The 19994-nt window shown below is 43.6% G+C and overlaps 4 protein-coding genes across 9 annotated transcripts; 3 read left to right on the top strand and 1 right to left on the bottom strand.

The window, feature by feature from the left end:
- Positions 1-887: 887 nt before the first annotated feature.
- Positions 888-6346, top strand: LOC109785412 (uncharacterized). Of its 6 annotated transcripts, none has more exons than XM_073509749.1 (6): positions 888-1046; positions 1479-4044; positions 4203-4271; positions 4613-4708; positions 4829-5324; positions 5984-6346. In XM_073509749.1, exon 2 carries the CDS (start codon positions 1644-1646, stop codon positions 3825-3827), a length of 2184 nt encoding a protein of 727 aa, XP_073365850.1. In that variant the 5' UTR covers positions 888-1046; positions 1479-1643; the 3' UTR covers positions 3828-4044; positions 4203-4271; positions 4613-4708; positions 4829-5324; positions 5984-6346. The 6 variants fall into 6 exon arrangements, with proteins under 6 accessions (XP_073365850.1, XP_073365851.1, XP_045090453.1 ...); XM_073509750.1 differs by having other exon boundaries at positions 4198-4271; XM_045234518.2 differs by having other exon boundaries at positions 4157-4271.
- Positions 6347-9292: 2946 nt separating this feature from the next.
- LOC109785408 (germin-like protein 8-11) lies at positions 9293-10840 on the bottom strand. Its single transcript, XM_020344013.4, has 2 exons — positions 10692-10840; positions 9293-10544 (listed from the first exon to the last, which is right to left on the bottom strand). The coding sequence occupies exons 1-2, from the start codon at positions 10807-10809 to the stop codon at positions 9982-9984; spliced, it is 681 nt and encodes a 226-aa protein (XP_020199602.1). The 5' UTR covers positions 10810-10840; the 3' UTR covers positions 9293-9981.
- Positions 10841-10979: 139 nt separating this feature from the next.
- Positions 10980-12443, top strand: LOC141042211 (germin-like protein 8-8). Its single transcript, XM_073509760.1, has 2 exons — positions 10980-11666; positions 11789-12443. Exons 1-2 carry the CDS (start codon positions 11549-11551, stop codon positions 12349-12351), a joined length of 681 nt encoding a protein of 226 aa, XP_073365861.1. The 5' UTR covers positions 10980-11548; the 3' UTR covers positions 12352-12443.
- Positions 12444-13065: 622 nt separating this feature from the next.
- On the top strand, positions 13066-13617 carry LOC120975452 (germin-like protein 8-11; the record flags this gene model as incomplete). Its single annotated transcript, XM_040402027.2, has 1 exon — positions 13066-13617. A coding segment is annotated over one exon (552 nt), but the record flags the coding sequence as incomplete, so codon positions are not given.
- Between the last annotated feature and the right edge of the window lie 6377 nt (positions 13618-19994).

Below are 19994 nucleotides of genomic sequence, written 5' to 3'. Positions count from 1 at the left end.
CTCTGGGAGCACTTAACGGGGTTGATCCCTATTTAGGGCTTCACGCGCCCGTTTTAGTTTTTTTAGGGGTTATTAATCAAGTTTTATTGATCAAATTTCATATGGTGTGGGATAAAAAAGGGTCATGGGGTTTGATGAAGACCCACAAGTATAAAGGATCAATCGTAGTATTTTCGATAAGTAAAAGTGTCGAACCCAACAGGAGCAGAAGGAAATGATAAGCGGTATTCAGCAAGGTATTCTCTGCAAGTACTGAAAGTAGCGGCAACAGATAGTTTTGTAGCAAGGTAATTCGTAAGTCGTAACGAGTAACAAGTAGCAATAGCAACAAAGTGCGGCAAGGTGGCCCAATCCTTTTTATAACAAATGACAAGCCGGGAAGTTCTCTTATATAAAGCAAAGCGTTCTCGAGGACACATGAGAATTCTCGTCTAGTCACGTTCATCATGTTTCTAGGGTTTCGGCGCCGGTGAAGGAGATGACGATGACGACGAGGACGAGCTCCCCCTCGGCTCCAGGCGCGACAAGGTGAGCTCATGCCGTGGCTATTTCGTGCGCAGGGTTAAAGCCGTGGCGGTGGTGATCTGGGCTTAGCTAGGGTTAAAGCCATGGCCATGGCGATTTCGTGTTTAGGGTTAAGGGCTATGGTCGTTGATTAGTGTTAAAGATGTCATGGTAAACTCCATTTTGTGCTTGGATAAAGCATTTTGTGTGTGCTCAGACAAAAAAATCACTACTTTTTTTTAGGGGGGAACAAGAAAATCACTAGAGTGCTCTTTTTTCGAGGGGAACAAGAAAATCACTACTTTTTTTAAGGCAAAGATAATCACTAGTATGTGAATTGTGATACATTGGGCCATGGATATTCCGCGGCCCGGCCCGGCCCCTCCCAGAGAAAAGAAGCCCTGTCTCGCTCTCCCTCCCCCCTCCTCTGTCCTGGCGGCGCCCTCCCCACCCCTCTTGGACGGCGGCGCAACCTCCACCTCCGACGCCGGCCGACTCCCCGCGTCCCCCGCAGCGTCGCGGCTTCACCGCCGGCCCGACCCGTACGTGCTCTCTCTCTCTGTCGCCCTGACCTGCCCATGCTCTCCAATCCGCTGCCAAATTTATCTACTTTGCTGTGTTGCTTGCTAGCAATGGAGCTCATATTACATGCCAATCTTTCTGCTTTGCTTATGCTACGCCCCCGCCTGGCTAGTCATTAGCGTCAGCTGTAGCCGGTTAGCTGTTTATCTTGGGGGCGTGCGTGGAGCTGCCCTCTGCCATGCCCCCGTGCCGGCAGTGTTCTAAACACTAGAGTGCTTGCTCTCGCTTGCCACTGGCTGTACTTGACCAGGGATACCCTGTATGCACTCTGCGAATCGCCATTTTCATTCTTATTATGGTGCTTAGATGGCTTGGATTCGTTGCCCCAAATGAGGCTTGAGATTCAGGATGGCAGCTGCAGCAATGACTGTTTTCTTCATCGTTTCTTGCAGGAAATTCTGAGGCAGATTCACAAGCCTGTGCTCTTCATTCTTGGGTTGTCCTCTCCATAAGCTGAGTAAGGAAGCCTGGTCCATGAAGTGCGATCTCTGCGTGGATCTATCCTTGCTCGAATGGCGAGGTCAGTGTAAGGAGGAGGGGGTCTGCGTCCCTCGTCTATGCGCCGCGCAGTGCCGGGGTGTCTGCCTCGAGCCCTTTTGAACAGACATCGGCCCCTGGATCCACGCCTCTCTTCTCTGGCCTGTTGCGCAAAGAGCCTGGATGACGAGGAGGAACCCAGTCAGCGCTTCGTTGGCAATGAGGTCAGACGCGGGCGGTTTCATCCTGTGATCGCCCGGGCGGTCCGGACATCGAGCTGGGATGATGCCAGGAAGATCAGCTTCAGGGAGTGTGTCAGGCTGTATGGGCTACCCCGGTCGATCGGGCTGTTTGCATTGCTTATGCAGTCGTTCTTGCCACGGAGGATCGGAGAGGTCCAGTGCCTGATTCAGAGCGTCGTCGACCACTGTGGGAATGCTGGGCCGGAGTTGTTTGAGTTGGCGCCTATGTTGGCTAGCAATTTGGGTGGGTCGATGACGTTGCTACAAGTTTATGGCACAGTCATCCGGGTTTTTGTAGAGCTGTCGATGTTTGAGGATGCTCTCCTCACTTACGTCGAGGCCAAGAAGGTTGGAGTGGAGTTGCAAGTATGCAACTTCTTGCTGAAGCGCTTGGTTGAGGGGAACCAGATCATGTATGCAAGGAGTTTGTTTCAAGATATGAAGAGTTCTGGTCCTTCACCAAATGTCTACTCTTATTCAGTTTTGATGAGTATGTATACACATGGAGCCAAGTTATGCTTGGAGGAAGCTTTGGAGCTTCTTTCTGAAATGGAAACGGAAGGTGTCAGCCCAAATGCTGCAACCTATGCTACTTACCTCTATGGGCTTTGCCGTGCCAAACAGGTGAAATCTGCATGGAGCTTCCTTCAAATGCTGTGTCAGAGAGGCTACCCTTGCAACAGCTATTGTTTTAATGCAGTTATTCATGGTTTCTGCCATGACGGTCAGGTTCACAAAGCTATAGAAGCGTTTGATGGGATGAAGAAGTGTGGGTTTGTCCCAGATGTTCACAGCTACAGCATATTAGTTGATGGCTTATGCAAGCAAGGGGATCTGTTGACAGGCTATTACATGCTCGTTGAAATGGCGAGGAATGGGATCACTCCTAATTTGGTGAGTTATAGTTCGCTTTTGCATGGTCTTTGCAGAGCTGGAAGGGTTGAATTGGCGTTTGAGCTTTTTAAGAGGCTGAAAGATCAAGGATTCAAGCATGACCACATAGTTTACAGCATCGTTCTTCATGGTTGTTGTCAACATCTAGATCTAGAGATTTGCTACGACCTTTGGAATGACATGGTTCATCATAATTTTGTTCCAGATGCTTACAATTACAGCAGCCTGATATATGCATACTGCAGGCATAGGCAACTGAAAGAAGCATTGGAGGTGTTTGAGCTCATGATCAGTGATGGGATATGCCCCAACATTGTGACCTGCACAATTCTTGTTCACGGCTTCAGCAACGAAGGGCTGATTGGTGAGGCCTTCCTGTTCCTGGATAAAGTACGCCAGTTTGGGGTTGTCCCCAACCTCTGTACATACAGAGTTATCATCAATGGCCTGTGCAAGGTCAATAAACCTAATGACGTGTGGGGTATTTTCGCAGACATGATAAAAAGGGGCTACGTTCCTGATACTGTGCTTTACAGTATTATTATCGATGGTTTTGTGAAAGCTTTGGATCTGCAGGAGGCTTTCAGGTTGTATTATAAAATGGTCGATGAGGGGACAAAGCCTAATATCTTTACATATACTAGCCTCATAAATGGTTTGTGCCATGATGACAAACTTCCTGAAGCTATGACGTTGCTTAAGCATATGATTGGGGAGGGGCTGACACCAGACAGAATTCTGTATACGTCTCTGATTGCGTGCTATTGTAAGCGCTCAAACATGAAGGCCGCTCTGGAGATCTTTAGAGAGATGGAAACAGAGGGTTTGTCAGCAGATTCTTTCGTGTACACTTGTTTAATTGGTGGCTTCAGTAAAGTGCTTGCGATGGATGGCGCACGGTTGTTTATGGAAGAGATGATAAACAAGGGGCTTACACCTACTGTAGTAACTTACACAGATCTCATAATTGGATACTTCAAAATTGGAGATGAGAAAAAAGCTATGGCGATGTACAACAGTATGCTGCAGGCAGGCATTACACCAGATGCCAAGCTGAGCTGTATATTGGGCCTTGGTAATGATGAGGATGATTTGGGTGATTCTCAGGAAGAAAAGGATGTACCATAGTCATAGGTTATCATGGAGCTACGGTAACTTGGTCAACAGAATTATTCCATAAGGTGATGAGCTCATGGTATTGTTGCATCAAGCATTAGTTCCATCTGTTCCCTTTGTTTCTGCCACTGCCATCATCTGAACAAGGGAGGGAAAGAAACTGGTCAAAGTTTTCACTTTGATGATGTCATCCTATTCAATACCTGGATGGTGTGATAGATAATTACAGGTTAGATACTGGCTCATGCAAATAATCAAGTAGGATATTAGGACTGCCAACTGCATATAAACATGCACATTTTGAGTTGGATTTATCTTATTAGGGCCTCTTTTTCTGCTAGGCAACAAGTTTATGATTGATTTTGACAATGTTCTGTTCAAGGCTAGGTGTTCTGCTGGAAAAACCAAAGCTATTTTTTGTACTGTTGGAAGATACTCCTCAAGTTAGATGAAGAGGTAGGCATCAATTTATCGCATGCTAGATATTGTAAAAATACGACAACCTAAATCTGATTTGTATCGTTAGATGTTATTCTTAGTTTTGCTCTGCTTTTGTTTTAAAAATATGCATGATGTAAGCTGCCCTGGACTTTATTGTGCTGATCATTCTGTTATGAACTTCATATAAATTCTAATGATTGTTTAGAAGTACATTCTGCTGCCGAAAAGACCCAACTTTTTTATTATAGGGGAATAGCTTTCTGCTTTACCTTTTTGTGGTGCCTTTATTACTAGATTAGTCTAATGTTATAAATAATCAATTTCCTTCTCTGATGTTTCAAGTGAAATGATTTCAGGCTGCAAACAAAGCTTCTGTCGTGTGAAGCAAGCTTTTTGGCTCAGCAGACTTTCAGTTATTGTGCAGGTTTCAGAATGTGAAGATGCCGAGACAGGTCTTGCTGTTTATCTGTCTTCATTTAGCATCATCTGCACTGTTTAGGCGTACACTAACTTGTACATATTCAACAATGGAACTTCTTTCAGTGCATCTAAAGAAACATTTGGTGCCGCAGATAACTGTTGATCAAGCCTCAGATACCACCCTTCTGTTGAAATGCTTCAGCCTGTGGATGGATTGATTAATGCAAGTAACCAGGAGAGAAGGGGCGTTAGCTGAGGCTATCCATGCCGGGTCGTTCGCGAGCAGAAGAGGGAGGGAGGAGCATCAAGGAAGCTTCGTCCTGCTCCCATACCAAGGAAGCCATGCCCAGACCAACATATACAAACATTTATTCTCCCCACCCATGCAACCTGCTCGTCTCTCACTCAGCAAGGACCGTGGTTGGCACTTGTCACGCTCATGGCTGACCAACTACAATCTGCTCGTCTTCAGCCTTGATGGCGTCATTCTAGCAGATCTGCAGATGCCTTCCCACCGTTGCCTAGCACCCTCAAGGACCAGGAAAGCAGCCGGGTGGAGACAGGGGCGTCCTCCCTTTTAACCGCAGCTTCCACCTCCTGCACTTTGGGTGCTGCTGTCGACGCTGCTCCTTCTCTTCCCCTCGGGAGGTGAGTCCTAATTTCTCCCATTCCCCTTCTTTGCTTAATCCTCCTTGTAACATGGACGGGGTCATTACTTGTTTTATCTATGTGTGTAAATATGATTACTGTGATTAGAGTCATTTGAGTAATTTCTGGAACGATGAAATATATACTCATATCTGTTTTGTGCTCATGAGGTGCTTACACAAAGGTGGAAGATTTATTGATGGCAACCGAATATATTTGTGTGCTTCAGCCCCTTCTCAAATTTTCGGAGTGCCAACCATTCGTGGCTTGTTTTCTAATTAGAAGTAAATTAAGTATTTGATTACTTTCTTAGGAGATTGGACTATATGTTCAGTTTTCTTTGATGAGGAAGTGGTTGGAATTGCATTTGAAGGTATAAAAGTAGTATTGCTGTGGCAAATCAGCCTGTAATTTTGTACATGGCTGAGATTCTGTTGCTGAAACCAAAACATGGTAATAAAACAGCAGAAACTATGATTTTGAAGTGTGCTAGGGACACATAGCTCTACATTTGGGTTGTGCCCCCCCCCCCCCCCCCCCCCTCCTTTTCTGTATTGGGTGCAGCTCTTATCGATCCTGCGCTTGCTCTGGTGTGTAGTGCATTCTGCATTCATAACATTTATGTGCATTGCTACCATTTGACATGCTCCTCCTTGCAGGTATGGACAAATGGTGATAAATTGTTTGCTTAATGAATTGGTGCTCAACTAGACAAGCCCGAGGTCTAACCAGCTATAATCTCAGTGGCCATTTCTTCGAATAAGCAAGTCATCTGAATCTCTTTATTGTTTCTTTATCGATATACTCCCATTTTCGTAATCTTGATTTTGATAACTATGGTAGAGACTATGGGTAGATCTAGAGTTCTTCAAATGTCCAGTGTCTTTCCCGGGCGGGCATCGCTCTTTCATTAAATCGGCATTTTGTACAAAAATAACACATGGCCTGTTAACTGCTCATGCAACTTTTTGCTTGCGGTTTCGGTAGCAACGTTTGCTTGCCTATTTCACTTTGCTTTATTCCGAAATGTGTTTTGAGGCGTTCATTACAACATCAGCAATTGCCCGATGGCACGAATATGATTCCACTGAGACATTGTGAGTGTTGTTGGCGGCTAATTATCAGTGGGGTAAAAAAGTGAACGCCATAAATCAAAAGCCATCCAAATGGATTAGCAGCTCATGAAAGGCTATGAAGCCAATCAATCATCGTCCCTCATGGACTCACATGCAGCTAGGTTACCAGGGATTCACAATTATATATATATATATATTTTTAAATTCACAATTTGTTTTTCAAAATTTCAAACAAACCATGTTTTCGAAAAATGTTCATAAATTTCAAACAATGTTCACAAATTTTATACAAATTGTTCACAGAATTTCTAGCATGTTCGTGTTTTCCCAAAAATGTTCTTGATTTTTTAAAATTTGCACCTTTTTTATAAAATGGTATTTTTTCTTAAATAAAAAGACTTGTGTTTTTTGAAAACCAACAAAAAAAGACAGAAACTATAAAAACTAAAAGAAAAAAAACGCACAAAGAATTTGGGGAATGCTCCAGAGAAAACTGAACCTGAGATTGGCTGGCCCAGCACACACCCCGACTATGCTATGTACAACAGTGAACACGGGCAAGAGACCTCCCTCCCTCCGCAATGTTCGCCGAAGCGCTGGTTTTATACTACTCCCTCCCTCCACAATGTAAGATGGTTTTGTAAGCTAGTTTAGCTTCCAAAAACGTCTTACATTGTGGGACTTTTATACGAATTTTAAAAATCTTCGTGAATTCAAAAATATTTGTGTTTAAAAAAATATCATGAATTTAAAACTTGTCTGTGAATTACGAAAAAACAAATGTAAAATGCTCGCAATTAAGAAAATGTTTGGGAATTTATGAAATATTCACCATTCTAAAAATATTCACACAATGAAAAATGTTTGTGAGTTTAAAGAATGTTCAGGAATTAATTATTTTCATGAATAATTGAAAACTTGTTTGCCAGTTCAAAAAAGTTTGCGAATTTTAAAAATGTACATGAATTTAAAAAATGTTCAAAATAAATAAATAAACTGTTTGCATAGTTAAAAAATTCAATTTAAATTTTACCGCAAAATTTAGAAAATGTTAACGGAAGTGAAAATGTTAACGGATTTGAAATTTGTTCACAGATTTGAAACTGTTCAGGACTTTATAGAAATTCTGATTTTGAAAAGTCTTTGAGTAAAAAAGGAAAGCAAAGAAAAAATATTCAAAATAGAAAACTTTAATAAAAATTAAAAGAGAATAAAAACAGAAAAAAGGAAAGAAAAAACTTTATGAAACCTTCCCAAAACAGAACGGAAGGTTCCAGAAGCTTCTTAAAACGTTTCTCTGTAATGGGCCGGCCGAGGAAACGTCGCTAGGTTAGCAAGCAATATGTATTGCTCACAACGAGCGATACATATCATTTGTGCCTTTTAATGTAATAAACATCATATAGGAGCTCCACAAGATCATCCCCATAAACAAGAACTCCTTTATGATGGAAAGCGCGACTCACAAAGCAACCGTTTGATGGGCCGAGTCAGATCCTGCACTACATGATTGAAAAAAACTTTACACAATTTTCTAAATTTTAAAATATTAATGAATTCAAAAGTTATGGTATTTTTAAAATATCATTGTTTTAAAACTGTTCACTAATTTGAAGAATGTAGTTTTTCACTTTTTCTATAAAAAATGTATTGTATTTTTCAAGGTCGAAAAAATGTTCATGAAAATTAAATATCTTAATGAATTACAAAAATGTTAACAACATTTCAAAAATGTTCGCGGTGTATTTAAACTATGACCTAAAACTTGTATTTTAAAAATATTCACATTTTACAAAAATATGTTTGTATATTTTGAAAATATATTTTAAAAGAAGAAAGAATTGTAGATGGAATATTTAAAAGAAAACCAGAAAATGATTAGTAAGAGATAATTTAAAACATATATAATTAACTAAAAAAAGGATATGAAAACAAAGAAAATAAAAAAGAAGTAACCAGAACTCACTACCCGAAAACTGGACTGAAACCAGAAAAGCATTATCGAAGAAACAGCTGAACCCAGAAAATTCACCTCACTTGTCTCCTATTGTTCCTGGGCCATTACATATTTCTTTGTTGTATTCGTTGACATCTTGGTGAAGTGAGGAAATATGGGAGCTTTGCCGATAAATATGGGAGATTAGATAGGACAAAAATAGACGAGTACGAAAATTTGGCTCCCAGATCACTTGTAGCCTGCTATTTTTATGAAATTGAAAAGTGATATATCGAAGATTCAGAATTGCAGAATAATTCATGATGCGTATAGATGTATTCTTTGTCCCATAATATAAGATGTTATTACAACCTATATAGAACATATTATATTATCGGACAAAGGGAGTAATATGTAATTTGTAGGCTCCACAAAAAAAGGAAATTATGTGGTTTCAGAAAAGCAAAAAATGTTTCTATTTTCATTAGTGTATTTTTCTTTTTTGTGTGCACCACAAAATTAATATACATTGATGAACATTCGTATGCATGTACTACACATCTACGTGAACATGTATAATTTCTTTTATAATTTTTTGAGATCTCGAAATACTAGATTCGCTTTTGAAAGGGTTCCAACTGACCTCATATCCAATTTGGTTCTCTATAAATAGCCTCATATCCAATTTGGGCAACCTCACATCTCCGGCAGCCCACACGTAAAATCTGTTAGAGAATGATTGACCGACGGGGCATAGGCAAATGCCTTAGATAATTGTGTTACAAGTAGTCCGTAGAAGAACCATCAGAAAAGGAGGATCATTTTGACTCGTATGGACATTCCTTGAAAGTAATGCCCCACATTGATTAAATTTAGATGCGAATTTCTCCACTTGATAGATCTCAATAGAGATCGACATGTACTATCATCGATTTGTCAATTGTTTAAACCCTGCATGCTACCTACTTGCTGCAACTGAGCTATGATCAAATATGGGTTATAAGTCATAACTTAAATAAATTAAGAGTATTCTTAGAAAATTTAATTCGTGCCATGCAATACTAGACCAACATTTTATTCAATCGAGTATTTAAACCGTAGAGGATAAATGTATTACAAGCTAGTAAAATACAACAAATATATTGTATACGAGCCACGCGCCAATACGATTCTATTTTCAACGTTTGTCAATCATCAATACATCACTAGTTTTGGTCGTCAGCCTAAAACTGAGCTTGAAGCCAGTCCAAGGTGACATGTTCTTGCGCAAAAAGATCATGGACAGCTCTTCTTCTACTACTTCCAGGCCTTGCACGTAGCATTGTACTACTAGCTCTCATATGATGTTCCTTTGCATTCTCATCACCAATATAAAGCGAGATGGACATGTAATATCGTCGATTTCTTTCCGTTTAAGACCTACATGCTAGCTAATCGCTCTAAATGAACTATTGTGGAATATGAGTCACAACTTGAATGAATTAACAATATGTGTCCATTTAGACACGATGTTCTGAGACCAATGTTTTATTATGTCCAGCATCTCCACCGTACATGATAAATGTTTTGCATGCTAATAAAATACAACAAACAAATAATTACAAAAAATACAACACCACTTCCATGTAGTCGATGCAATACATCATTAGTTATGGTTGTCAGCCCAAAATTGAGCTTGAAGCCAGTCCACAGTATTCTTCTCCACCTGGAAGGCCTTGGCGAGAACATCATCTGAGATTGCTGGTTTAGACCCAAACACAGCGTTTGCAATGGTGATTGCCCCAGGGTTCTGGCTGCTAAGTGCGGCAATTGCCACCGCCGGTTTGTAGGGGTTGGGGTTGAATTGGAAGTGGATGAGACCTTCCGGGAATACAAACACATCACCCTTGTTGAGCACCTTTGACAAGAACTTGTTGTCCGGGTTGGATGTGACAAAGCCGGCATAAAGTGTCCCTTCAAGAACGGTGAGGATCTCAGTGGCACGTGGGTGAGCGTGTGGTGGGTTCTCGCCTAGAGGTGCATAGTCGATGCGCGCCAGGGAGATGCCCAATGTGTTGAGGCCAGGAAGCCGCATTACATTGATCAAAGTGACATTAGACCCAACCTTGTTCGTGTTCGTGTCTCTCGGCATGTCTAGTTTGGCCGCCAAGAAGAAGTCTTCGGCCTTCACATCCTTTGGGTCTTTACAGACAAATCCATTAACTAGAACTGCAAAAGATTGGACATATGTTCATGATCAGCTGACTCGAAAGGCTTCGGAACTGAAAACATGCTAGTTAAATATTTATGCCATAAGAACCATGTGCCCGAATACTAAGAGCTTCTTGATCTTCACCAAGTGTTGAAAATACATACCATGTGAGCTGTTCTCGGCGACGCAGAAGTCCTGGAGAGGGCTCGGATCAGAAGCCATGGTCTGCCATGAGGCCAATGCAAGAAGGGCGATGACAAGGAAATAGGAAGAGGAGGCCATTTGAGTTTTTCGTTTCTCAAAGCAACTGTCTTTTTTGGCTTCGTTGTGTTGTGTGGCTTGGCTTTTGGAAGGCTATATATTTATAGCAGCAGAAAGAGAAGGTGATTCTGTGAAACAGTCAACGCAAAGCATATGTATGCTTGGCCAGATAGAAATGGCCATTAGTTATTTAATCGGCACACGCGGACTAAATGTATGCCATGAATCAATCAACTTTTAGGAAGTTTCCTCGTATGGTGTATACTATAGCTAAGAAAACTAACCTGACGTGGTCATAAAAAAATGTTGGTCTGAGGTGATAAATCATGATGGATGGATTACACGTCTTTGAAAGGGTATGTCACTGTCATGCATGACGTAGGATGTAGCTAGCTAATTGATGAGCATTTCTTCCCGTTGAATTTATGGCGTAATGTAGCCTTACCTGGTCGCCTCCTTGTTGCCTGTTGCTATCGACAGTTAATTACCTGTACACACAAGCTTGCATTAGCACACAGGAGAACCGGCCAGCCAGAGTAACCGCGTTTTCAGAAATATTAATTTTAGAACACATGGGCTGCTCTGCAAGAGAGAGGCCATGTCAATCGTCAACTGTGTCAACTGCAGGCGAGCTATATATATCCATGCCTACTTCCTACATGGCCAAAGAACCAGCTACCACTCCATAGATACTAATCAAACACACAAAGCTAGCTAAGAGATTGACGCTTAGACAGCATCGATTTCTCCGGCAGAAAAAATGGCCTCCTCCAGCTTCCTTCTCTTCACTGCTATTCTTGCATTGGTCTCATGGCAGGCTTTAGCTTCTGATCCTGGTCCTCTCCAAGACTTTTGTGTCGCGGACAATAGCTCGCGTGGTATTTACCAACTTCATTCTTTCATCACTGCATATTTGAATTCTTGGATATGTCGACCATATCAATATATTTGTAATCACCTTTTCCTTGTCTATGTATTCATCTTATTTCTCTTCATGCAGTACTTGTTAATGGATTCGTCTGTAAGGACCCAAAAGCCGTGACGGCGGAGGACTTCTTCCTGGCGGCCAAGCTCGACATGCCGAGAGACACAAAGATGAGCAAGGTTGGGTCCAACGTGACCTTGGTTAACGTCATGAAGATTGCTGGCCTCAACACGCTTGGCATCTCCCTCGCACGCATCGACTACGCGCCCCTAGGCGAGAACCCTCCGCACACACACCCCCGTGCCACCGAGATCCTCACCGTGCTTGAGGGTACACTCTATGTCGGCTTCGTCACGTCCAACCCGGAAAACAAGCTCTTCTCCAAGGAGCTAAGGAAGGGTGATGTGTTTGTTTTCCCACAAGGACTCATCCACTTCCAGTTTAACCCCAACCCCTACAAGCCGGCGGTCGCAATTGCCGCACTTAGCAGCCAGAACCCGGGGGCAATTACCATTGCTAACGCTGTATTTGGATCAAATCCTATGATCTCGGATGATATTCTCGCCAAGGCCTTTCAGGTGGAGAAGAAGACCGTGGACTGGCTTCAAGCTCAGTTCTGGGCCGACAACCACAATTAATTTTTGTTTCTATGGTTGCGAGGGTTCGACCACAAAATTGTATTCTTTGTGATTGTAATTATTTATTGTATTTGGTCATGTTATTAACACATGTAACGGTTTGTTTGATTCGCACATGAATAAAGTACTAATCTTATTTCCCTTGCTGTACACACCAAGTGCTTATGATTTTAGAATCCTCAAGATAGAATACAAGCTCTAATTTGTTCGGATTGCCGAGTGCCAGATGTCTCGCGCCCCTAGCTTAGTATAGGCCAATACTAGCCGGGAAGGATCCTTGCTAACAAAACATATGTGGGGTGCTTAGCTAAATTAGATTTTAGAGGGCGCCAAAGGTTCTCGCTTTTGTAGCTTGCCATGATAATGTAATATCCTCATTGTGTGTAAGATCATATGACCTATCGCATGTGATTATGCTCAATGATTATACTCTGATTGCATATACAATTCTTCTCTCTATTTGTAGTGTCTTAATTGTATGATAAATTTATAGATGCATATTGTATATCTGTGCTATAGTCTAATGTTTGACTGGTTATGAAGAGAGGACAATAGATGGAATTGTATGCTATATATGAAGTTTGTATTGGAGGTTTATTCTTTCATCATTGCATATTTGAGTTCTTGGATATGTCGAGCATATCAATATATTTGTAATCACGTTTTCCTTGTCTGTGTATTCATCTTATTTCTCTTCATGCAAAACTTGTTAACGGTTTCGTCTGTAAGGACCCAAAAGCCGTGATGGCGGACCACTTCTTCCTCGCGGCCAAACTCGACATGCCAAGAGACACAAAGATAAGCAAGGTTGGGTCGAACGTGACATTGATTAACGTCATGAAGATTGCTGGCCCCAACATGCTTGGCATCTCCCTCACACGCATCGACTACGCACCCCTAGGCGAGAACCCTCCGCACAGACACCCCTGTGCCACTGAGATCCTCACCGTACTTGAGGGTACGCTCTACGTCGGCTTCGTCACATCCAACCCGGAAAACAAGCTCTTCTCCAAGGAGCTCAGGAAGGGTGATGTGTTTGTTTCCCCACAAGGACTCATCCACTTCCACTTTAACCCCAACCCCTACAAGCCAGCGGTCGCAATTGCCACACTTAGCAGCCAGAACCCGGGGGCAATTACCATTGCCAACACCGTATTTGGATCAAAGCCTATGATCTCGGATGATGTTCTCGCCAAGGCCTTTCAGGTGGAGAAGACGACTGTGGACTGGCACCAAGCTCAGTTCTGGGCTGACAACCACAATTAATTTTGTGTTGCAATGGTCGCTAGGATTTGACAACAAAATTGTATTCTTTTGATTGTAATTGTTTGGTTCAAACATGAATAAAATAATATTCTATTTTCCATTGCTCTAAACAACAAGTGTTCATGATTCTAGAACCATCAAATGGTCAAGCACAAGCTCTAATTTATTTGGAATCGGGAGTGTTGGATGTCTCGCGCCCCTAGCTTAGTACATGCAGATACTAGTTAGGAAGGACTGCTGCTAAAGAAACTTATGTATGGTGCTTAGCTAAATTAGGTTTGAGAGGGGCTAATGGTTCTATGTTGTGTAGCCTGCCGTGAAAAATTTAAGATCATAAGAGTTATCGTATGTGGTTATGATCAGTAATTATATTTCGATTATCACTAGTGCAGAACCGGGCTTTAGCGCCGCTTCGTAAGGGCCTTTAGTGCCGGTTCTGCAACCGGCACTAAAGAGTGGAGACTAAAGGCCCCCCCCTTTACTACCGGTTCGGCACGAACCGGCGCTAAAGTGCCACCACGTGGCACGAGCCAGGCCCGGGTGCTGGTAGACCATTAGTACCGGTTCATAGCACCAACCGGTACTCAATGTTTGGGGGGGGGGGGGTTGGTTTTAATTTTTATTTTTCCATTAATTTTGTGTTTTCCATTTAATTCTTTTTTTACTGGTATTTTACGATACTACATATTGTACACGTTATGCATATATATAAATAGATTTTCTCGTACAACCGATCATATATATATATAATTGAATGTCTCACAACCATCATTAATTATTCACACATACACATGTATATATATATACAATTTCTCCTACATGTTGCCTTGGTGCCTTCGGAGCACGATGACAAGTGGTTCATGAGGGCGGTAGCGTGTAATAGTATTCTCCTTTGGGATCTATGACCTGGTCGAGCAAAAATTCCGCTATTTCCTCTTGAAGTGCTCGTATGCGCTCCTCTGGTAGGAGCTGGTCCCGCACCTCTTTGAACTGTTAAGAAGGAGATCAATATGCATGAGTATTAGTTGTGTGACTAGATATCGACAATTATGTAAGATTTGTGAATAGTGTTCTGGCAAACGTACCCAGTCCTGTCTATCAGATCTGCTCCTTTCGGACGCCATCATGCGAATGTTCTCGCAAACGTAATATGCACACACTTCAGTCCCGAGCGCAAAGAAAAGAATACCACAGAAAAGAATATATAGTGAGGATATATAATTACAGGTAATTAATGATCAATCAATGAGCACTAGAGCTAGCTTGAGACTTAAATTACAGAAAGAAATCACTTACAGACAATAACAACTGACGATAGATTTGTCGAGTGCATCTTAATTGAATAACTGAAATAGTTCTGAATACTCAACGGACAGAGCTTTCTTATTGAAGTAATGATCTTCCTCGACTTGCACCATGAGGGACTCTCGATTGGAAATCTTGGTAATTTTCATGTACCAATCATGCAATTCATACATTCTCGTTGGGAGGTTCTTGACCTCCTCAGGCTCGACCAAAGGTTGGCCCCGGACATATTTCCGTTTTATTTCCTCCTCTCTAAGCGGAGACATGGGCTCGATATCGAGGAGTTGTCCAACAGTGATCTTGAGCATTTCAGCCTGCATTATATGCTCCTCGGTTATTACCACATCGCCCTGCTCGGGAACGTAAACGGTTTGCCCACAATAATATTGGGCGCGCGTACTCTCATGTGTTGTTGGCACAACAAGCGGGGGGGTCGATTGCGCCGCCTGTTCTCCCAGCTGGGGAACGGTTTTCCCGCAATTTTTGACAGCTGCTTGTTGGCTCGAGCTCGAGCTCGCTTCTTTCTATAGTCGTGCTCGATGTGCCTTCCTGATTTGGCGCTCATAGTCTGAGTCAACAGGCTTGGGAGCTGGTGGTCTAGCCATACGAATGAACTGGTCAATCTTTTCCTCTGGAACTTTCTCCCTCGGCGGCATTGCTGGTTTCGGTCCAAAATGAGCGTCCACTTCGGCCCGCACTATTGCATCATTTTGCTCCTCGGTCATGTCGTAAGGCCTCTGAGGAAGAGGAGCGAGGCTGCTTGGACCATATTTATATCGCTTGTCTCCGCCTGTACTTCCTGTACTACCTCGACTCGTACCGCTACGCACCATAGCTGCGGCGTGTCTCTTCTGCGATTGCTTAGGCGGCGGAGACGGCTGACGTGGCTTAGTTGGAGCAGGAGGAGTGGCCTGACGCTGTACCGGACTTGAAGTAGGAGGTGTGGCTTGACACGGTGTCGGACTTGAAGCAGGAGGTGTGGCCTGACGATGTGCCGGACTTGAAGCAGGAGGTGTGGCCTGACACGGTGTCGGACTTGAAACAGGAAGAGTGGCCTGACGCTGTGCCGGACTTGAAGCAGGAGTCTGCTCACGCGTTCGTGGACTTGGAGGAGTGGGAGTCTGCTGACACGGTGGCGGACTTCGAGGAGGAGTCGGCAGACGCGGTGTCGGTGGACTTCGAAAGATGATGCAATCCTTTCTCCATAGGATGATACGATGTATGGCCTCTCCCAGTGTGTGCTCGTCGTCACCTCCAGGAATGTCAAGCTCTAGCCCCGAATATGGGTCCACCACCTCATCAACCAAGACACGAGCATAGCCCGCTGGAAGCGGGGCGCAATGGAAGGTTGCTTCGGGGGTAATTGTAAAAGCAACGGCGTCCGCCACCTTCATGGATATGTTCTTCATTTTGAAGTGTAGCTCACAGTTAGTGTTCTCTATGATGTCATCCACAGGGTATGTATCCAGCAGTGCGTCGTCCGGGGCGGAACCAACGCTGCTTCTCGGCATGGATGGGATGGTGCTATCCAATGCTGGATGATCATCCGCTTGCTGCTGCCGCTGCTGAGACCCCCTTTCCTGGCTAAGTGAGTCGATCTGCTGCTGCTGTTGAGTGCCAAGTCTGTGTGCCTTGCTTCTAGGCCTTGAAGGCGTTCCACGTCCTGCTTCCTCTGCTCCTCCTCCAGCTTCCTCTTCTTCTCCTCCTCCATCTTCTTTCTTGCACGGGTCCTGTAGTCGTCGTTCCATTCCGAAAAGCCCTCATACCAGGGAATAACGCCCTTGCCTCGTGTTCTTCCCGGGTGTTCAAGATTTCCCAGGGCGCGCGTAAGCTCGCCGTTCTCTCTGTTGGGCGTGAACACCCCCTTTCGAGCATCTTCTATTGCGTCAAGTAACTTTTGTTCTGCTCCTTTTAGACTTCTTCGAAACCAGGCCTGTCTTCGGGTCCAACGCCCCCCATGCGCATAGAACCAAGTTCTGCACCTGGGGGGCCAGCTCCTAGTAACCGGAGTGACCCCTGCATCCTCCATCTCTTGCTCAGACTTATCCCACTTAGGCATTGCCACCGCGTAGCCACCTGGACCCAGCCTATGGAACTGCGTCTTTTTTGCGGCATTGGCCTTGTTTTTTCTCTACCGTTCCTTAGATAATTCTGATTCCTTGAATTTCACGAAAGCGGGCCAGTGTTCTCTTTGCTTCTCCAGTGTTCCCTTGAATTCTGGAGTCTTCCTTTCTGCAGCGAGGTAGTTGGCCCATACAGTTTTCTTGTGGGTGTTGAATGCAATTGCCATCTTCTTAAGAGCAGCGTCCTTGACTTTCTGCACATCTGCATCAGTGAAATAATCTGGTAGGGTGAAATGTTCCATCAGAGATTCCCAAAGCTTTTGTTTTGCTCTGTCGTCGACCCAAGTAACATCTGGGCGTTTAGTTTTTGGCTCTTTCCATTCTTGAATGGAGATCGGGAGTTGGTCCTTCACAAGAACTCCGCACTGACGAATGAACTTGTTCGCAATGTTCTTAGGCGTGAGGGGTTCGCCACTAGTTTTGATGGAATCGATGTTGTACTTTACACCCTCCTTCAACTTTTTGCCCGGGCCGCGCTTTGTCCTGCTGTCTGTAGAAGCAGATTTGCTCGATCCGGAGGGCTGAAAGAAGAAAGATCGATTCGTTAATATGTCTTCAAATAAAAAAACATGTGATGATCACTAGATGCCTGCTTATATAAATATACCTCGCCGGTAGTCTTTATTATTTCAAGATCAACATTGTATTCGTCATCATAATCATTGTCTGCGTCATCATAATCATAATCATAGTTCATGACTTCATCAGCTCGGTCGTCGAGATCGAATATCTTATCATCACCCTCCCCAGTATTGTTCAGATATTGGGAGCCGTCATTTGCTTCATTCAGATCATCTGGCCTATTAGGGCTGCGTATGATCTTGAACAGGGCCTCTTCTCCCTCTCTGCCGGTATTGTCCGCCATAGCTTTTATTTAACTAATACAGAAGAAATATAAAACAATTTAGTATTCAAATTACAATGCATGGATGCAATCAATAAGGAAAAACTGAATCATATAGTACATAATATGCATCGTCTTGAATAATATATAATCTCGAATACATCATCTCGAATAATATATAATCTCGAATACATCACTGGCTAGGTAGCTAATAAAGATCGAATACTATAGAAGAATCTAGGCCACTTGCGGTTCCTGGGGTGCGGGCGGTGGACACCCAAAGACAAGGAACCATCACATGATCATATCTCCGGTCATCTGCCCAAAGAACCTGCCAGGTATTGGAGAACCTGACGTCCATAGCAGCCATGTAGCGATGGACGTGCTCGTCCTCCTCCCTGACACGACGACGCACCACCTCCGGCGGGGCCGGCTCCCTCTGCACCGAATGTGGCCCACGCGAACGCCACCAAAGGAGATCAGGGTCGACGACGGGACCCGAGGCCGGGTTCCTCACCAAGCGGCGCGCCCCTCCGGGTAGCACCTCCCAGTGCCAGCCCGGCGGAGCCCAATCCCGGACATGGGTCAGCTGGACGTCGTCGCGAACGGGTCGACGGCGAGGATGCGGGCCGGGCATCGTCAAGAACAAATACTATATGCCCGCAAAAAGTAACATTTTTTAAATGATTGGATTGTGATAACTAAAATTCTATATGCAAATTCTAACAATTTGACATTAATCTAATTCATCTAACTAAAACTAATTCTAAAATTTCTAACATTTCTATATATATAACTAACATTTCTATAACATTTCTAATATTTCTATAACTAAAAAACAGAAAAATTGCTAACATTTCTATAAATATTTCTATAACTTAAAAACAGAAAAATTTATAACATTTCTATATAACTAACATTTCTAATATTTCTATAACTAAAAAACAGAAAAATTTCTAACATTTCTATAAATATTTCTATAACTAAAAACAGAAAAATTTCTATAACTAAAAACCTAAAAAACAATGTGTGTGTGTGTGGACATGGCGGCCGGGGCAGGAGCTCACCGGCGAGGCGAGGCGACGGGGGGCGGCGACGGGCGGCGACGACGGGGATGGGGACGGGGCGGTGACGACGGGGACGGGCTGGGCGGGGACGACGAGACGACGGGGCGGGGCGCGGCGACGACGGGGACGGGGACGGGGCGACGACGGGGACGGCCGGCGCGGCGACGACGGGGACGGGGCGGCGACGGTGGCGTCGACGGCGGGCGGCGGGCGACGGGGCAGAGGAGAAGAAGCATATGAGAAACTGAATTTTTTGAAGTGTTTTCTTATATATGATGGGCCTTTAGTACCGGTTGGAGTGACCAACCGGTACTAAAGGTCAATTTTGGCCAGGCCAAGCGGCGGGAAGCGCCCACCTTTAGTACCGGGTGGTGGCTCCAACCGGTACTAAAGACCCACCCTTTAATACCGGTTTGAGCCACCATCCGGTACTAAAGGTGGTGCGCTGGCGCAGGTGCGGTGCGTCATGTTTAGTCCCACCTCACTAGCCGAGGGGCGTCCGCACTGGTTTATAAGCCCCAGTGCGGTAGCTCTCTCGAGCTCCTCTCCAAAGCAGGCCTACTGGGCCTAAATGTTCTGTGCTGCCCTGTGGGCCTACTGGGCCTTTGCGGGCCTGCATCCTGGCCCAACAACATGTTGGGTTTCTAGTAGTATGCAGGCCGCTGTGCCGCAGTAGGCGGGTTTTTTTTATTTTCTTATTTCTTTTGCTTTATTTATTTTTGTTTTATTTATTTTTGAGTTGTTTTTTTGCTGTATTTAGAGTTTCTTTGTGAATATTTTTGCTTTAGGTACAAAAAATTACAAACTTTCTATTAGTGCCGGTAGTTTACAAATTTGAATAGTTTACATTTTGAATTATTTGAAATTTGTGTGGATCACTAGTTTGTGAATAACTTAACTTTGAAAATAGATTTTTCAGTGATTCTTTTTTCTTATGTTTAATATTAGTGTGTTTTATCATTATATCCAATTTGGTAATGCTTAGGTTATTTAAAAAATGAAATGCCTTTGTAACGGATGAGTTTTTTCTGAAACCCT

The sequence above is a fragment of the Aegilops tauschii genome, chromosome 3, assembly GCF_002575655.3.
Source record: "Aegilops tauschii subsp. strangulata cultivar AL8/78 chromosome 3, Aet v6.0, whole genome shotgun sequence".
NCBI classification, from domain to species: Eukaryota; Viridiplantae; Streptophyta; class Magnoliopsida; order Poales; family Poaceae; genus Aegilops; species Aegilops tauschii.
The sequence above is the reverse complement of the archived record's forward strand: the minus strand, read 5'-3'. Positions and strand labels throughout refer to the sequence as shown.

Bases quoted from the DNA above. Each gene is read 5' to 3' on its own strand.
- LOC109785412 (XM_073509751.1), top strand. From the start codon at position 1,644: ATGCGCCGCGCAGTGCCGGGGTGTCTGCCTCGAGCCCTTTTGAACAGA.
- LOC109785408 (XM_020344013.4), bottom strand. From the start codon at position 10,809: ATGGCCTCCTCTTCCTATTTCCTTGTCATCGCCCTTCTTGCATTGGCC. The intron at 10,545-10,691 runs GTATGTATTTTC...AATCTTTTGCAG, and splicing joins CGCCGAGAACAGCTCACATG to TTCTAGTTAATGGATTTGTC.
- LOC141042211 (XM_073509760.1), top strand. From the start codon at position 11,549: ATGGCCTCCTCCAGCTTCCTTCTCTTCACTGCTATTCTTGCATTGGTC. The intron at 11,667-11,788 runs GTATTTACCAAC...CTCTTCATGCAG, and splicing joins CGCGGACAATAGCTCGCGTG to TACTTGTTAATGGATTCGTC.